General features: G+C 42.7%; 1 protein-coding gene across 1 annotated transcript in view; it reads right to left on the bottom strand.

Moving 5' to 3' along the window:
- Positions 1-1249: 1249 nt before the first annotated feature.
- COL22A1 (collagen type XXII alpha 1 chain) overlaps positions 1250-19315 on the bottom strand; it is a 220972-nt gene continuing 202906 nt past the window's right edge. Inside the window, exons 52-65 of the mRNA XM_005145496.3 lie at positions 18886-18939; positions 17785-17838; positions 17134-17178; positions 16436-16489; positions 15399-15452; positions 13129-13182; positions 10437-10508; positions 8357-8392; positions 8056-8100; positions 7578-7757; positions 5402-5468; positions 3836-4018; positions 3401-3478; positions 1250-2112 (exon numbers count right to left, since the gene is read on the bottom strand). Of these exons, the coding sequence (XP_005145553.3) occupies positions 1925-2112; positions 3401-3478; positions 3836-4018; positions 5402-5468; positions 7578-7757; positions 8056-8100; positions 8357-8392; positions 10437-10508; positions 13129-13182; positions 15399-15452; positions 16436-16489; positions 17134-17178; positions 17785-17838; positions 18886-18939 (1164 nt within the window). The 3' untranslated portion in view covers positions 1250-1924. The remainder of the gene's footprint in view (positions 2113-3400; positions 3479-3835; positions 4019-5401; positions 5469-7577; positions 7758-8055; positions 8101-8356; positions 8393-10436; positions 10509-13128; positions 13183-15398; positions 15453-16435; positions 16490-17133; positions 17179-17784; positions 17839-18885; positions 18940-19315) is intronic.

Genomic DNA, 19315 nt, shown 5'->3' with positions numbered 1-19315 from the left:
AAATGATGTCTCATGCCATTCTGTGAGGTCTTTCTTGAGAAGCAATCCTTGGTTTACCTCACCACTGGAGGGGTGATGTCTCATTCAGCCTGGACTAGGAAAAAGAGTGCTGTTAAATATGTGACCAACAGACTTGCTTAGTACTGAAATACAGCAAGCTGACCTAAGATGCAGTACAGTAACAGATATACCATTGAGAGTTACTTGAAAGCAGCAAGCTTTTCACATCATATTTTCACTTTGATTGGTCTTTCCATAGGAAGAAACACAGTAAAATCAAATCAAAGACTTTATTTGCACAGGAAATAGCAAAAATAGCACCACTGAGAGCTACACAGTAAAGACTTCGTTTAACCCTCTCATGAGAACATGTTATTTCATTTCATTTTTCAGTAAAAAAAGAGGAAAATTTTATCTGCTACTGGGTGAGAAAAAGACTCCAAGGCTGGCAAAATGTTATATCTGGGCTTTAGCCTCAGGGTCTGACTCTGGGGTGGTTACAGACATCTGTGGCTTCTGCTTGGCTTAGCCAGCTTGGGAGCACCATGCCATATGAATGTGCCAGCAGGGCAGGGTGCCTCTCTGCTGTCTCCAAAAGACCTGATGAGATTTCCAGACACATTCAGTACTAAATGTCTGTGTCAGGTTCATTGCTCTCATCTCGCACTACAAACTGCTTTGTACAGAAGAGTTTTGAAGCTGCAGCTGCTTTGTTGGCTGGCCCATAAATCTGGGCTTTTCATACTCCATCCCTTCTTTACTTTCTCTGCATTCTCATGTTGATTTTGGAAATTAGCTGACAGGGGAAAAGGATATGGATCTGATGTATTGTTTTAGCCCTCAAACACAGTTTCCTCCAGGTTTCTCAACACCTCTTTGCTCTTACTCTCACATCAGAGTCCAACTTCCTCCTCAACCAGCCTGCAATTCTTTATCTACCCTCTAAAACATCATGTTGCCAAATTATTGCAGTGGATCATTCAAAACAGTGAGTTGGATCACACTTGGCTTCCTGAGATTAATACCAGGGGACTACCTGTGCCACTCTGGCTGATTTTTGGGTGAAGCAGTGGAAGGGAGCTGTGAGTGCACTGACAATGAACAGGGGATTTGGCATCCCTGAGCTGATAGGGGACATCATGGAAGAGTTTTGCAGATGCATCTCCCTGACAGAAGGAATTTAAGCTCCATCTGGTAGGACTAAAACCTGTGAGTACTGAAGCTCTTGCACATGGAGCAGTGAGGTTTACATCATCTCTATGGTCTCTTCAGGCCTTAGTGTGAGATAACACGTGGTCCCATTAAAAATATCTCCAATAGGATACAGATTCACTTATGGGCAGAAGAACATTACATTTAATAAGGATCTTCTGGGAAACACACACTGGCAGCTCGTAACTGTCCATTGTGAGGTGAATGTACTGGAGACCTCTTTTACAGCTTTGGCATGGCTTTACCTTCCTCCCCTCCATGTGGAAGGCAAAAAGCATCGACAAGCCTGTGATCAACCTGTGTCTCACAGTTCATGCCATGGGATACAGGACTTGATTGCAGTTTCAAGGGTGAGGGGGAAAGCTTCGGAAAGAGGTAACCAGGATAACAAAGATATTGACATCAGAATGGTTTTGCATAAACAGCTACAAAATGCATTGGTATTATATGCTCTTCAAAAGAGGAAATCCACTTATTTTTAATGTTTTAATATGCCCTGATGCTAGAGTAAACAAAAAAAATTCACATATCACATCAAAGATAATAATAATAATTATTATTATAATTCATAAAAATAATCTGACCGACCGGCAGCATTTATTGGCTTTAGAAGGCCTCCTATGAAAGAAACACAGTTGAAGGCATCTGAGAGCTCTTGGCAGGTGGGATGAATTCAAGTTTCGAAGACAAGTCTGGGAGTAAACCCTGCACACTATGGCCCTTTGACGTTGACAGGTCTGGCAGCCAGGCTTGCATAGTAAGCACATTGAGCAGGGTCACACTGTCCATTAGCTCCCGGAGGTCCCTGTGGACCCTTGAGACCAGGCACACCAGCTTCACCTTGAGGACCTGGTGGTCCTGGCATCCCATCTTTGGCATAGCCAGGCTCCCCTGGGAGACCTAAAACAAAACCAAAATGCCCTTTTGTGAGTGATAATTGCAGGGTGCAATAATAAGCAATGTAGCATCACAAGAGATGGCTTTGAAGCCAAACAGGGATGCGGATATCACTTTCCACAGATATGGGTATGACTGGCATGTATCTACAAGGATGTGACAAGTGTATCTTGTCTGAAAGAAAGATTTCCATCCCCTATAGCATCCTTGAGCTGCACAGCTCCAGTATGGCTGCTCTTCCTGTATCACCATGTTGAAGCTATGCAGCTACCCAAGCCAACTAATGACATATAGTCCTCATAGAAGGGAGGTGAGGATGGAAAAGATTGAGGCAAGAGCCAGCTTTGGGATATAGCTCATTCATACTAAGCATACTGGGTCCATTGTCATTTTAAGGCAATACAGGGCAAGAATGGCAAATGGAGACTATGGATTTACAAAGGCTTTCCATAATTTCCTCACGAAATAAAGCAGGGTGAAGGCAAAACTGATCAATGGTTCCTAATTTCAAATTAGAAACAAAATACATTTGCTGCTTCTTTGTCAGCTAAGGTAAAGCATGAGCTGTGTGCCTGAAACACAGGTGTTAGAGATGACCTTTTATACCATCTGAAGCTGCCTGAATCTCTGGGTTCAGCTTGGTCACAACAAGATTCTGGCAAGGGCAGATAGGACTCTGCACAGTGTATCTAGTAATTAAAGCTTCACTCTGGATTTGCTCCAAAGGCCAGTTAACCTTGCTGTTACTGAGATGGATCATTATACCTGTCAATCAACCTGAGGAAATAAAGGTGGCTAAATATGATGCTAGTGATATATTTCTTCCCTTTGGGCCACTTTCTACAGAAATTATGTATGCCATGCTTATGTTATCCTGACTGACTGTATCCAGCATACAGATGCTGGAGAAGGGACTTTGCATCGGAGATTTTAGTGATAGGACAAGGGGTGATGGGTTCAAACTTAAACAGGGGAAGTTCAGGTTAGATATAAGGAAGTTCTTTACTGTGAGGGTGGTGAGACACTGACACACATTGCCCAGAGAAGTGGTGAATGCTCCATCCCTGGCAGTGATCAAGGCCAGGTTGGACAGAGCCTTCAGCAACATGGTCTAGTGTGAGGTGTCTCTGCCTATGGCTAGGGGTTGGAACTGAATGATCTTAAGGCCATTTCCAACCCAAACCATCCTGTGATTCTATGATTCTAATGAATCTAATGAATTCTAATGAGATCTATGTCCTTGTAGCAGTTCTGAGTGATGTGTTTTGTGGGATTGTCTGAATAAACACACCTGGAATTCCTGGAGGACCTATTTCCCCTCGCTGGCCAACACCAGTGTCTCCTTTATCACCCTTTGCTCCTCTTTCTCCTATAGAGAGGGAAAGAAAAACAATGAACTGATGAGCAGAATTCAGTACTACTATCACTGGTCTTCCATCCACACTGAAACCAATATATTTGTTAAAAATAGCTCCTAATTATGGCCAGCCCTCAGAGATGGGACATTAAGTTGGAGTGAAGACATGCCCTGCTTCAGCTCTGGCCAGAGGGGGAACACACCAGCAATTGCTGGTCACATTCATCAGCTCTGATTCAACAGACTGAGACTGCTTTAAACACATCCATCTAAGGACCATTCAGATGGTACTAAAAGGAGATGCTGATGCCAAAGTGTAGTGGACACATCCCTTTATCACACTGCCCAAACACACCAAATTTCACTCACCTTTGGGACCAATAGGTCCAGGTGGCCCTTCAGACCCAGTCTGTCCAGGCCGACCAGGCTCTCCAGGAGGGCCAGTTCTTCCTGGGAGTCCTTCCTTCCCGGGGGGACCAGGAGGTCCTGGTCTGCCATGGGACACTTTGACATGTGCAGGCTGTATCTGAGCCAGGAGATAGGCTAACTTTGCTGTGAAGAGTGGAAAATGGGTTTGTTAGACTAGAAGATCAGTGCTCTAAGAGATGGAGAGACAGAAACAGTGGCCCAATAAAGTCCAAGTACTGTCACAGGTCAATTTTTCAGGGCCACCCATTTGCTGTCCACATGCAATCCTTCCCCATAAGCCATGATGGTGATTCCATAACCCTCTCTATATTAATTAAACCTTATTTCTCAATAACTTTAAGCATCTACTAGATTTCATACTTAACCCTAAACACTTCTCTCATCCTCTGCTTATTCACCAAGGATCTGAAATGTCTCCTTTACCTGTTCAGCCGATGGATTTGTGTCAAACTGGAATCATTGCTGCTTCAAAAAGAAAAGCCTATTTCCACTGCTTCTGCTATACAGAAAACAATGCTACATGTCTGCTTTGTAAGGAGAAAGCTTCCTTTCCTTGTTTTGGGCTGTAACACATGTGGGGTTAAAGCTAATGTACCCATCTCTGGCTGTGAAGTCAGAAACTGTAACTAAGGCAGCTCCCTGTGTCAGCATATTCTCCAGTTTCCAAGCAGGCACATTGCTTGCCACTTCCATATTAAGACCCTGAACAGCCTAGAGAGCTCTTAAGACATACTCAGCATCACAAAAACATCCGACAGAACGAAGGGAGGATTTTCTATCTGCTTTTCATTGATCCACAATCTTGAATGCTTTTAGATTGGCATGGAATTTGAAGTGTGAGAGTGTGTAAATAAAACCCTTGAAATAAATCATTCCATTGAACCATGATCTTCAGCACAGAGGAAAATGCCTGCAGCTACGTGTCAGCTTCTTCGAGAAGCAATGCAGCTCTGTGTTTCACTGTAGATGGGGTCAGTGGTGGTCTGCAATTCATGTGCTTTGAGAGGAGCAGCAGCCCATATCCATCCTGCTCCCTTTTCTCACATTGATGAGTGTCATATCCAGAAATCAGAACATTTCTCCTCCAGCTGGGACCTCAAAAGCAAGTTTGTGCTCTACCACAATTACTTTCCCTTCCATGTCCCCAAATTAATCTATTTGAATTTGTATCTTCTCTTGTGCTACTGCCTCATAATTCGCAAGCATCTGCAGGAATGTGTCCACAGCAAAGCTGTTTTGGTAGCAAAAAGACATAAGATACTTAGCACAGGCAATGGCCTTGGGCTGACTAAGGGAGAAAACCCCAGTGCTATTGCTTGGAACATTAAGCTTGCAGAATGGTAAAGCTTGCTAAGCACATTCCATTTTACACATTCCTCCTTCCAGTCAGGCTTGTTGCAACATTGCCCTCCCTAAGCAGGAGGGGTTCAGGTGCCACCACAGCTATGGAAAGTGTCTTTCACACTCTCAGATACATCTTCTGGATTCCCAGAGCTGATTACTTACCATCAAGCTGCTTGTCTAACTCCTCCTGGATGAGCCTTCTCAATGTCTCTAGAGATGGGGGCTCCCCCTAGGGAGTAATAATGACAGCAATAGCAAGACATAATAATCACAGCCAGGGGATGTGCGAATTAAGCCCTCCATAATGGGTTTAGTGGGTTGCATTTCATTACCCACAGCATACATAGGACTATAGGGACTGTCTGAAAGATGCATGTAAAGGAACTCAAAATATCCACAATTCCCAATCTGCTGGCAAGCCATGGGATCTGTGGTGTAAGCAGGGAGCCTGATCAGAGGTATAGTTGGGCACTGGCCCCATCTCCTTCCTAAAATCTCCCTCCTAAAGACTAATAAAAGAAGCAGTAGAAATCAAAACAGATGTCCTCTGCCCTACTAGATCATAATAGAAAGCCTACCTCCTTCTTCAGCACTGCACATTTCCTTGCAGAGAGAACCATGCTTGCCACCAAGGTAGTTAAGGTGGGTATCTAGACTTGCTATAAACACTCAGACTGGATGTCTTATCTCAGGAAACAGCAACCAGTTTATGCATATGGTACCTATTCTAAATGAGTACAAGGTTCTGCCTGATTTCAGGCTGTTGAAGGGAGATGGGGGATGTGACTGCCTGGCATTTGTGCCCTACCCAGCCTCTTTCAATTCTTCTCAATTCTTTTGTTTGATGTTGCTGTAATAGCTGTCAGAGCTCAAAGAAATGTGAACAATTCTGAATGATGCAACTGAAAAAAACATAAGGAAAGCGTTTTTGGTAGATGGAAACAGAATTTTCCAAGTTGTGGCTTTCTAATAAAAAAAGTAGTTTTAGGGTAACCAGATTTTTGCTTTTGCATAAACACAAAAGAAAAGATGTAGCTATACGTAAAAAATAGACCACTTTGAGCGAGCAAGATCAAATGCTTTCCTCTGTAAATCGTAAAGTGAGATGCTTCACTTGAAATATATATTTTCTTTTTTTGGCTTAAATTATTCTTTGAATTTCTTCCAGTTTCAAAAATAGGCTGTATTCTTTTGGGTATGAGTTACTTGCATTAAAGTGTTTTTCCCTCGCACCTATCCTTTTAACATACAAGGGTACAGTCTGTGTCCTTTATGTTTATAAAGACGTAGTGAGGGCTTCTGAATCAGAAATTACTCTTCATTAAGAAATGTAGCTTTTATTAAATAGAAACATTTCAATTTCAATCAGTAATATATTGCTGAGAAGTATAGAGTTGGTCTATTTGCTGACATCTTCCCAGCACAAATTTTGAATGAGAAAAAGATATGTTTGTTGGTGACAAAAGAAACAATTCTGTCATTAAGTACTAACCATTTGTGATGGCTCTTAGTGAATATCGCAGCTATCAAACACGACTGTGGAATGCACTTTGAAGGCTTACAAATTATGTTTTCAAGTTTTAACTTTATTAGTTGCACCAAGTGCCTATAATCATCACGGGATTTCATTAAATCGCTATGTTGTTGAGACACACAAAGAAATGTTTTGTCTAAAATTTACCCAGTTTTACAGCAGAGATTATTTCACTCTTTATTTCCCTCCGAGGTGATCTCAAATTCATCCTCAGGATGGGCATAACGGCTTCACTAATGTTGGTAGTATTTCTCATTCTTCTATGTACATTACCCAAAGGCAGCCTCAGTAGTGAGATTGTTTCCCGTTAGAGACAAAAAAAGAGAGAGAATATTAAAGTAAAATAGGATTTTTTGAATTCTGATGAGCTGGCTTCAGGATTTCCAGGAATAGAGTAGTGACCTTTCCGCAGCTCAGCGTTCTGTCTCTCATAACAACCAGCAGCAGGGGAAGGCATAAGGTCTCCGTATGAAATGCTTAATGTTTAAAATCATTATAGAAAGAAGCTCTTTCAGACCCATGACCATAGTAACAAGAATCTGATTTAGGCTTTTAGGGGTATAAGATGTCACGGAATGACTGCCCTGGCTATACGTTGATACTGCTCAGCTCTCCTGAAGTTCAATCCCCATGACACTTCCCTGAGATGTGTTGTAGTATCAAGTGATGAAAACAGTGTCTCCCCATCCTAACACACACTTGCTCTGGTTCCTATGAGCCTCACTGTAATCTTATGTACTTTTCTGATTACACACCATATATGTGATACACGTACTGTACAAAGCCCTTCTCTGTCAATCTTACCCTTGGTCCTGGAAATCCTGGTTGTCCTGGAGGACCAGGAGGTCCAACTTGCCCAGTGTCTCCTGGGGGCCCGTGGGGACCCATCAGTCCTGGATGGCCTTTGTGACCAGGTATCCCAGGATCACCTGGAGGGCCCTTTTCTCCTTGAGGGCCTTTTTCACCTTTGATTCCTGGCTCTCCCTAAAGTGAAAACCAAAAAGCATTACCACCACAAAATAAAAGGCAAACTTCTCACTTCCAAGCACAGTGAAACAGGAACAGCTGAGCTGGCAAAGTTACTCAATACAACATCTGGTGCATTACGAATGATCCACAAATTATTACTGACATAGAATGATTAAAGAGAGGGCTGGGAGGGTGGGAAGAGTGAAAGATCCCTACAGGACACGCGTCTCTCTTGAACAACCCCTTCCTCTAAGTCAAAATAGCTCTCTTTATTTCAGCCTAATGAGATAACTAATAATATTCCTCAACCTACCCTCTCTCCTTTGGAGCCAGTTTCCCCTGTTTTCCCTGGTGCACCCTGCAACAAAATGAGGGTGAGATTTAAAGAGCTATCCATAACAGTAAATAATAAAGCACATGCCTTTGCAGTGATTTTTGTGATCTGGGGAAAGCTTATTTCCTTGTCAGTCCCACAGATTCCTGAGAGTTCCCCATTTGCACTCAAATATAAACTATTCAAGAAAAAATTAATTCATTACAACCCAGGTCACATTCTTGATGTTTTAGACCCAAAACACCAGTCTTACTTTGAAACAATAGGGAATTTAGCTTACCTCTTTTCCAGGAGGACCCTTCTCTCCTGGTTCTCCCTGAGAGATACAGAGAATTAATTTAACACCAATTGCAAGTAGCTGTTAAAAAAAAGCCCTACCTAATAACCACCAGTCTTTCTGTTTAGAAGTCAAGTTTTCTGCTACAGATCAGCATGTTTGGATGATTTATCCCTAACCCACTGCTATAGGTCATTCCTGGAAAGAATTCTGTTCTTTAGAAAGAATTTTTAGTAAAGCTGCACACTGTGTAAATGTAAATAACACGAATTTATATCAAACCTAATGAGTGCAGGACTGATGTTTCACTGAAAGTGTGCTCCTTCTTTCAATATATTTTGTTCCTCTTAAAGACATTTCACAAAGCTTCACACACTTTACTTGGGCTGGTTTAGCTTAAGCATTGTCAGTGTTACACCCATAACATGTAAAGGAAATCAATTTTGTAAGTAGAGGTATCATCTTGTATTACACTAGCTGAGGTAATGCGTACTGAATCCATGATAAAGCAAGTTTGCGCCTGAAATCTTGCCTGCATTTCAGAACTATATTAAAAAACCTCAATTTGAACAATTATTATTAGGATTTTTTTCTATACTCTGCATTTATAATGAGATAATTAACCAATGCAATTTGAATTTTAGCCTTTCAATGAAAACAATGTCACTGTTTTCCTGAAGAGCACTGATAAAGCAAAACAAACATCAAACCAGTTACTGCCAAAATTCTGCCCATTTTCCCATAGCATGAATGGAAAGACTCAGAATCAGAGAATCCGTTGTGTTGGAAAGGACCTTAAAGCTCATCCAGTTCCAACCCCCTGCCACTGGTAGGGACACCTTCCACTAGAGCAGGTTGCTCCAAGCGCCATCCAACCTAGCCTTGAGCACTGCCAGGGATGGGGCAGCCACAGCTTCTCTGGGCAACCTGTGCCAGTGCCTCAGCACCTTCACAGGGAAGCATTTCTGCCTCATATCTAATCTAAATCTGCCCTGTTTAAGCTTGAACCCATTACCACTTGTCCTATGACTACAGTCTCTGAGGAAGAGTCTCTCTCCAGCATTCCTCAGATACTGGAACGCTGCTGCAACCCACACACATGATCATATCTGTAACAGGCATGCAGGGGGTATTTTTCCCCATAAGCTGGTAACACATATAACATCTTCAACAGTGGTTGCATCTATAGATGTATGCACGAGTAATGTAAGCAATCACAGATGTGTGATCACATCACCTCCAAATCAGGCAGCATTACACTCACTTGAGCATTCCTTTGGGCCACTTCAGTTTTAAATGGCCACCACATTTGCTGCTTTAAAATAATTTTCCAGATAAATATCTCTTCTTTTCATCACAAAATTCCCTTTCCAATCATAAAAAAAATGAATAAAGAAAAGAGAATCATCCTGTGGAATATTCCACTCTGCCAGATTCACATGAAAACCCTTTAAATTTCATTGTAAGTCACAACAGAGCTAGGAACAAAACTATTTACCTAACATTCACCCTTTTCCATCCTTTTAGCGTAGTGAAGCACATTTTACTTGCCTTGGAAGGGCTAAAGAGATAGGATTTCAAGGCTGTGATCTTTTCAGGTGTGTAATTATCACTGTAGATCAGTTTGGGAGATACAGGAATGCTTTAATTGCAATGTACCTCCATTGCTGGTAATAAATGAGTTTTGCTTGGAACAGCAAATATCAGAAACACCTGTATTATCATCAGCACTTAAAATTTACCCATTTATCTCTTCTAGGGTTCATGTAGAGATACAGTCTGAGAACCTAAATACGCCATGTTCATATTAAGTTGACTATTGAAACACTCCAATAAATGCACACATCATCAGGGCTGACTGCCAGGTACCAGCTCAGTAAATGAGATTAAGGATGTTTGGCTATATGAAAAATGCTATTTTTGCAGTCCAGTTTCCTTTGGAAGCAAAAGTGTATGGCTTCAGGATCACTGCATCGCCTGCTTATGTGTTTTTACTTCATTAAAGATGACTCTGCCCCATCTTCATCAATGTAACATTTAAAAGCAGGTCTAATGGGTCTAATCCATGCCCAGACATACTTACAGGTGGTCCTCGGGGTCCTATGAAGCCAGGTAGTCCTGGGCTGCCACTTTCTCCTTTATTTCCTTTGGGACCCTTAGGACAGAAATGAGACAGACACTAAAGTTTCTCCAACATCTCTTTTCCAGAGCATGCATTTACAGGTATATTGGAACTGGGAAATTTCACTGTAGCAGCAGGATTCCCAAAACTGACAAGGAAAGGAAGAACAAAGTCACTTAGAAAAGCAGACTGCAAACACCATATGCTTTCATTATTAATAAGCTATGTGGGGTCCCTGCTGAAAAGATGAAAATGAAATGACACTTATGGAAGTGACAGGAGGTGTGTTCAGCGGCTGTTCCAGCCTGGCATGGTTTATAAGGTGATGGATGTTACAGTGTGGAAATGCTGTGATGGGCAACGACAGGGAAACAGTGAGGTGGTCATTCTGCTCAAACATGGGAATACAAGCAACAGACAGCCTTTATTTCCAGGTTCAATTTAAAACATGTCTGCCTTATCTCTTGTGATATTCTACCCAATATCCCTTTTTCTTACAGATCAAAGCAGTTTAAATGGCAGTTCATGATACAGGACCATTTCACATAATATCATATCACATCATATATTCTGATAATATTTTTTACTCTTATTTTAAACTATTCTTCCACAGCTTTGCCCCTAGCCTTCTAATTCAGAACACCTCCCCTTTTTTCTTCTTAGAGTAAATCTTGTCTCTATTTTAAGCCTGTCTTGTGTAAAGTGAGCACCAACAGACAGGCACAAAGCACAGGGCTTTTGGAACTGCAATCAGCCCAAGGAGATTTCAGGGGCTGGGCAGCATTGCTGCGTGCAGGGTTAAGCATGAATGCACTGTGGATTGGGATAGGAACTGTCAAATAGTAGATGCAAAAGGGGAAGGTTCCTGGCAGGTTTTACCTTCTCATTACAAGTCAGCAATGGTAAAGACGGAAAAGAAACCCTGATTGCCGTGATATCCTTTCCTACTTCTCCTTTTTTTTTTTTTCCCCAAATAACATACTGGCTTGTCACATTGTGAAATAAATTGGTGTGTTTCCAGACAAGGCTGGAAATAAATGGATTCATGTACAGCACAAGGAAATACTTCCCATAATAAGCTTTATGAAAGGGAAAGGATTCATTTTAATGACAGAGAAGGATACTGATGGAGATGACTGTCTGTTCTGCTGACCAACACTGTCTCATTGTTTCTCCTTTCTCATCCATCTGACTTCATCCTTTTTCAATCTCCTATGTTATTTTTGGACTCTAAATCCTCTGGAGCAGAGACTGCTGCAGTTCTGTGTGTGTGCAGGAAGCTTCCTAGGTCACCAACTGGCTGACATGATGGTGATTAAAACATAGCCCCCATTTGGCACTCACTGGGCATCCCAAATCCAAAGTGGCCTGGTAAAGACACAGAAAGCTAAAAAGCACTAACAGGAAATGGGAGCAGGGTGAGCATGACGAGAAGAAGAGATGAAGATTGAAAAGGCAACAGCAGGGATCCACAGGGTAAGAAGCAATGGCAGTAGTCCCAAGGAAGGTAAGAAAAAGCTGTGTCAAGGAGAAAAGCTGTAGCACTTATTCTTGGCTGCAGAAGGGCTGCGAGACTGCACCCATCCTGCCCCACCTGCACTATGTGAGTTGTCACCACTCCATGCAGAGAGGTGTTGGCTTCTCTGCCATCACTCAGGAGGAGACATCCCTGCAGCACAGCAATTCATGCTCAGGAGACAAGTCTGTGGCAAGGTTGAGGTTGCTTTGTGGCATTGCAAGGGCCATAAAGAAGACTGAGGTCCTGCTGTGATTTTTCAGGTTTCTCCTGCTATACCCTTATTCCTGTCTGAATCTAATAGCCCAGCAAGCTGTAATGGCTAAGCGGAAGGAGAGAGGGAAGAGCCCTGTGTTGCAGTAGATGCTACAAGACACAGAGGTACACTTGCATGAATTTGTTAAATTCTGAACAATTTCAGAAGCAGAACAGAGAAAAAACCAAACCAAATCAGAACAAACCCAACTCTTCACTGTCCCCCTCACAGCTCTTCATTATCATGCTGTTCTTCCACACAGGATGGCCCCAGGGAGATTTCATTCTGCTTCGTGATCTTGGTTTACTACCCACTGCCTGCTCTTTCCCTAAGTGCCTGGGGAAGATTATTCTGCTGCTGCTGTTCCTCAGTGGCAGTCTGCCATCTCCCCGAGGCCCTCTCCTTCCCTGTGACAACTCTCTACTGGCTGCACACTCTGCTTGGCAAAATTAAATGTACTGGTGAAGATGAGGCGTGCCAATCTCTTTTTTTTTCCCAAATCAGGTAATCAATCTTTTCCCTTTTTTTTGTGTGTGAACACTGAATTTTTGCTGGGAAAATTGATGACCCAGCCAGCAGCTCGACTCCAGGAATGTAGAATCATAGAATCACAGAATGGCTTGGGTTGGAAAGGACCTTGGAAAGATCAGCTACTTCCAACTCCCTGCCATGGGCAGGGATGACCCACACTAGACCACATTGCCCAAGACTCTGTCCAACATAGCCAATCCCCCTCCAGTGTCATGGCCAGTCAGTGATTTCAGACATGGAAACTTCAGGGATGGTGAGCACCTAGGCATAATCCACTCCATCCTTACTTTATCAGTCACCTATCCTTGACATAACTGCTTGCTGCATGAGTTTCCTTTTGTGGTACTTACTGGGTTACCTGCTGGGCCAGGTTCTCCTGCAGATCCGGGTGATCCATTCTTGCCCTATGTGATAAAGAAAAAGGTTATTGAAGTAATGCATACTACAATTAAAAACATCCACCTACTGCAACATCAGAAGGAATTTCCTTACCATTGTCCAACCTCCTCTCTTGGCAGACTGCAGAATGGGGAATGCTTATTTCCAATTGACCCTGCAGCTTCTGCACCCCTGATGGCATGACTAACCTCATCTCAGGGCAAAAACTGAGATATGTGGACCCCAAACCCTAGTTTTAAGATAACCAAATCATCATTCCTCCTCCTGCTCTTCACCCTTATTGATATCATACGCAGCATCTTCCTGGGTGGTTGGAACCACCCACTATGGCTGCTATAAGCCACCAGTGGTCAGACAAGCCCCTTTAGTCCATGTTTGGAGCACCTGTTGGCTACTCACTGATCAATATTAAAGTCCCCTGCACTAGCTGATGATTATCTCCAGATCCACCCCCCCTCACCTTCCTATATTAGAAAACCTCTTCTCTCCAGTGACTGAGGTAGATCCTGCAAATAACCATCTGCTTCTCAGGGCTACCATTTGAATCAGGGCCCAGAGGTCAGGCACCTATATTTTAATCATCTCAAGCTTCCCTTCTTTGGGGAATGGAGAAAAACATTTATTTGAAAACCTTGAGGCATTTGATACTTGCCTGACACCAGACAACTCAGAATGAGCTAAACTGTCCTTTAAGAAGACCAGTTTCTCATTGTTCCTTATCAAAGTAGCTGAGCTGACCATCTACACTAACTAAAGTTTGGCAAGACAAAATCCTACAGCCTATTCCTCTCTCCCAACTCACCACATAGAGATGTTTTTCCCTGCATTGAAGCTGGCCATAAAGACCATCCCTTATACTGGCAATATTCAAAATCATGCCTCATCCTTGTTATTAATCACAGACTGGTTTGTGTTGGAAGGAACATTAAGGCTCATACAGTTCCAACCCCCTGTCATGGGCAGAGATACCTTCCACTAGAGCAAGTTGCTCCAAGCCCTGTCCTACCTGGCCTTGAACACTACCAGGGATGGGTCATTAAGAAATAGAGGAAAATCAAGACAAACTAATACTTTGCTCTCCAACGTACAAACCCCCAGGTATCTCTTCTCCAAAGAAGAATGTGCCCTGGAGTTACGATGATTTATGTCTCCTCAAATCTTTTTATCCATTGCTAGTGTTGTGCAGGGCCATGACACATTAGCGAGTGATGCCAGCAGTGCAGGAATAATGAGATAAACTACAAAGTAGACACAGGAGCTCTCCATATGTTCCTGCAGTCTTATTTAAACTCCTGCCCTACAGCTCAGAGGGACCTGCCGCTCCAGCTCCTGGCATTGCTGGCTGAATCAGCATTTTTTCCTTGATTATGTTGTAGAATCTGTTTCACTAGCAGGTCTTGCGAGGAGGAAAAATAAATCACTGATTGCAACGTATTAAGGATGTGCCTTGATTCAGCATTCAAATTAAATTCAAAATTTATCATCAGAGACCTGCATTCAAAGTTGGAACAAGACAACTGAGAAGCTAGTGAGATTAACGAAAGTAGTTTCTCAGCCATCCCAAATGACACTTTCTGAAATGTCAACTAAAGTGCAATTTCTCCACTGAAGTTGTAATTAAACTCTACAGGTGTTTAACTAAATAATATTATTCCTAAAGTTCTGTTGGGGTTTGGGTTTTTCCCAGAAAAAAAATACAGAAAGCATTACAAAAATTAATAATGTCACAACTGGATCCCACATATCTCAACCTGGGCACTTACAATTAGTGTCTGGCTTTGAAAACTGAGGCCATGTGAGAAGCAAGTGAGATGCCAGAGCCAGGACTGGAATACAAGCACTTCTGACACTGCAGTCCTGGCAAAATCCATTAAACTGTTCTTCCCACCTAGTCAGCAACCTACTTAGTCTTCCCACCTAGTCATCACTCCATTGCACTGTTATAAGTCTACATCACTTTGTAGCAATGTCATTCTGCTTTGTCTTTCTCAAAGCAGGTGATGTGTTTTAATCATAGAATCATAGAATGGTTTGAGTTGGAAAGGATCTTAAGATCATCCAGTTCCAATCCCCTGCCATCGGCAGGGATGCCTCACACTAGACCGTGTTACCCAAGAATCTTGCTGTAGACTCTTCTTCCAAACCAGAAGCCTGGATTGCAGGACATTCCCACTCAACACAGTGTACCACCAGAAACGTCTTGTCAGGGGAGAAAACTCACCGGCTGCCCCCTGGGTCCTCGAGGGCCCTGTGGTCCTATGGGACCAGTATCACCCTGAAGTGAAGAAGAGTATTCTAGTGAGTAAGAAAGATCTGACATGCAGGCAATCAAATAAGCATTTGAAAGTGTTCTTATTAAATCACACTGCACACAAATTAGGGGAAACAGCATTAAAGGAGTCTCACTACCTTGAGTTTTCAATATCTATCACTGAATGTGTCTGATTACAGACAGACCCATTATTATCAGGTTATCTTGAAACTGAATTTCATAAGGACAGAGATTCTCCAGTACTTCTCAAGAACTGACCATTATGTTCTCTCTCGAGGGAGGCTTAAGACCTGCTTCTATTTTTTCTGAAGGATTTCCTTAGGTCTGTCTTCCATTTAACTTTGTAGGCTACCATCTACAACACAAGTTTTCCAGTGGTACAAGGAGGTGCAAGTGAGAAATCACTCAACCCTAAGTCCCATGGCAGTGGCACATTGCTCAGCAACTGCTGCAGGATCCCACGTCAGCTGCACTCTCGCAGGACTGTGTTATGTGACTGCATCTGACCCCAGTACTGTCAGGATCTGTCTGTACCATCTCTCTTCCATCTCAGCAGCATCATCTTATTCCATGCATATTTCACATATTTCAATGGAGCTACACACTCAGTAAGGCTCAGCTTCTGCAGAGGAAGTGTGACAGAACCTGGCCCAGTGGGACCTGTAGGATGAGGCACTGCTAAGAGAAGGGTGGCAGAAAGCAGTTCCATGGCTATGTGGCACAGCCTGGGATTCAAACAATGCAGCTTTCTCTGCTTTTCCAAAGACATAGCTGATATTTAAGTGCCAGCAGCTGAGCAGTGACAAAGGCCTTCAAATTCTTCATTACCCTCATGGTCTTTGCACAGATAATTCCCTGTGCACTGCTGCAATAATTCACCCTTTATTGCCATTTCTGCAGCTGGGTTAGGTCAGGGTCATTGTGAATTAAAATCTTCATTTGTCAGGGAGAATGAGATTCTTTTCTGTTTGAAACGGTACACTTACATCCTTCCCTGGTGGCCCCTCACGACCAGCAGGACCTGTCACACCTGGTTCCCCCTGTAATTCAGCAGAATGGAAAGAGATTTCAGCTTGAGGCCAAAGGCAGACCAGTAACACCACTAGAAGAGTCAAGGAGTTTCTGCAGTATTGGACTGAACTATGGGAAAGCTTTTCTAAAGCCAGCAGGAGCCTCGTTCATCGTATGTGACACACAAGTCATAAACATTACTCAGAAGCATCTTCTGTAAATGATGCACAAGGCAGTACATTGCTTTCCAGAATATCTGCTACTGCTCATGCAGTCATGAAGACATCAACCTATCCTGATACAGAAACTACCATAATGAGAACAAGATGAGAAACTCATTGGATCTTTCAGCTAAGCATTTCAAGCAGAGCATGTTATTTCTCTGTAAAAAGATGGAATTAGGCAGAAGAACATTCAGATTTGTCTCCAACTTTGTACACCAAAGAGCTTTCTGTACTGTTTTGCTCAGAACAGAGAGAGGACCAACACTGCAGGACTATCTCAAGGGGAGCACCAGAGGACTCAGCTCTACCAGCAGCATCGTCTTACCTGGAATCACAATTCCAGCAGAGGAAATGAAGCCAGCTGCTGTGATTTTATGCCATGGGCATGTGGCTCATGGTTGAAAATAGCCTTTCTCCAAAGGATCATGCATGAGGTACACATTACTCACCCGGGGTCCTGGAGGACCTGTATCTCCTCTCTGTCCTTTGAAACCCTACAAAAGAGAATTAAATCAATAATTATCCATTACTGTGATGCATGAAACACTAAGAAAACTTTATCTTGAATATTCACTTAATATGCTTCCCAATTTTGCCTTAGATTACAGTGGACTGGTCAGCATGGAGCTGCCATGCCCCAGGGAGTGATTAGGAAGGGCTACATCACAGGAGGAGCTTTCCATAGCACCTTAGGCTGCAAGCCCAAGACTATAGTGCGTCTATTCCTGTTGTGAACAGCTAATAAATCATTTAACCCTAACTTTCATTGTTCCCATCCTTTCAGAGGACACATAACAGAACACAAGGGCTACAGCTGTGGCTATGCATTCTGTTAGAAGGGGTATTATGAGGTTATGTGATTTAACTTCTATATAAGGGACCTACTGTTCTCCAGTTGTGAAGGACATGGAAATGCCTGTGTTGGATTTTTTTGTGGTCATTTATTTATTTGTTCAGTCAAAATGCCATGACTATTTGCAGCCAGACCAGCTCTTTGGTTATGTGTTTGCATTCAGTAAAGGAGCTCATCTGCCCACCAAAAGCTTCCCAGCTACAGTGCAGAAGAGTGACTAGGTTGAGCCCTTCAGATCAGTACTTACTGGTAAGCCTCTGGCACCCTCCTGGCCTGGAAGACCTGGTTCTCCAGGCTTTCCCTATGGGAAACAATTACATTCATGTTAGGAGAATCCCAGGTCCATCTCTCTGTTGTTGGAAACCTCTCACTCGTCTCCCTTAGATTTAACAGCACTGAGGACTGTGATTGCCCAGGGGTTCTCCAGCAGTGCTGGAGTCTGAGCATGCAAGAAAGAGAGTAGTGATATATTCCCGTACATACTGCTACCTGCACTGCCACAAACACAGCTTTTGAGGTTCAAAGGGAGCTTACACCTTTGGGCTGGTGCCCCTTTGCAGTGTTTTAATGAGGGGTAATTCACAGAACAGCACCAATACCTAGAGCATACAAAATCAGCATCTACACATAGAAATCAGGTGTTTCAATGTGAGCACACAACTGTCTGAAACTGCTGTGACAAGCACAGTTCCATGCACTTGTTGTCCTAATGACTGGGAGCTTGGCTCTTCCCAGAACCAATAACTCCTGTTTGACAAGTCACAGAAAGAGGCTGGCAATGCTGGATACTGAAAGCATATTCTTCATGTAACAAACACAGTTGCAAGGAGTAACTTTTATTGCCCAATTTATTAACAGTTCCTTCTGGCTAACAACTTCATGGCTCAGCTGTTTTCCTCTCAGCAAACACAAGTACAGACTAAGCAGAGAAAGTAAAATATAAACCCTCTCATGCTGGACCTCAGAAGTGTTGAGAAAAGGCTTCTTTAAGGACACCTCCTCTAAACTTTCTATGCCCCATAATTTTCTACTTAAAAAATGGATCACTAGGTTTAATTGCACCAGGCAACCTTCTTCCTCTACAATATTTACCATAGCTTTAAAAGAGGAATCACTAAGTTTTATTGTATTTATGGTAGCTGTAAAAGTAAAAGAACCCAGTTTCCTTTCAAGATTGCAAGTGTGTGACTCTTATAAATCGCTCAAGACAATTTAGTCCTGGTGTTAAAAGAAGATGTGTAAACAGGCTCTCTGCCCTCCCTGAGGAATCCATAGACAGGCAGCTCCAAAAACAATAACTGGATGCAGGCTCTGATTGCCTGAGCAAAACAGTTTTGCATTACATTACCGGTTCCCCAAGAGATCCTGGCTTGCCATCCTTGCCATCATTCCCAGCAATGCCCTGTGAATGAAATGCAAAACAGGGTATAAGGAAGGAGTTGATAAGGAACATTTACAGTGACAATTCTGCTTTGACATGGCATACTTAAGTTTGTCTACCCCTCCAAAAACTACCGTCTTTCTATAGCTCAGCCATAAACCTCTCCTTGACACACCATTGTAATAGCACAAATATTCTCCTTTTCCAGTATGGCAAGTCTAAGGGATTTCCTCTTTCTTAACAAGGTGAGCGCTATAATAGTCTTAAACAGTATTCTATGAAGAGCTGTTCTAAATCATTAGAATGCCCTTATATTCACTCAGCAAGGCTGCTTCACACTAGAAATAGCTGTGGCCCGATCTGTATAACAGATTAAACAACCCCCCCCCCCCCAAAT

This window comes from Melopsittacus undulatus, chromosome 1, assembly GCF_012275295.1.
Source record: "Melopsittacus undulatus isolate bMelUnd1 chromosome 1, bMelUnd1.mat.Z, whole genome shotgun sequence".
In the NCBI taxonomy this organism is placed as follows: Eukaryota; Metazoa; Chordata; class Aves; order Psittaciformes; family Psittaculidae; genus Melopsittacus; species Melopsittacus undulatus.
The sequence above is the reverse complement of the archived record's forward strand: the minus strand, read 5'-3'. Positions and strand labels throughout refer to the sequence as shown.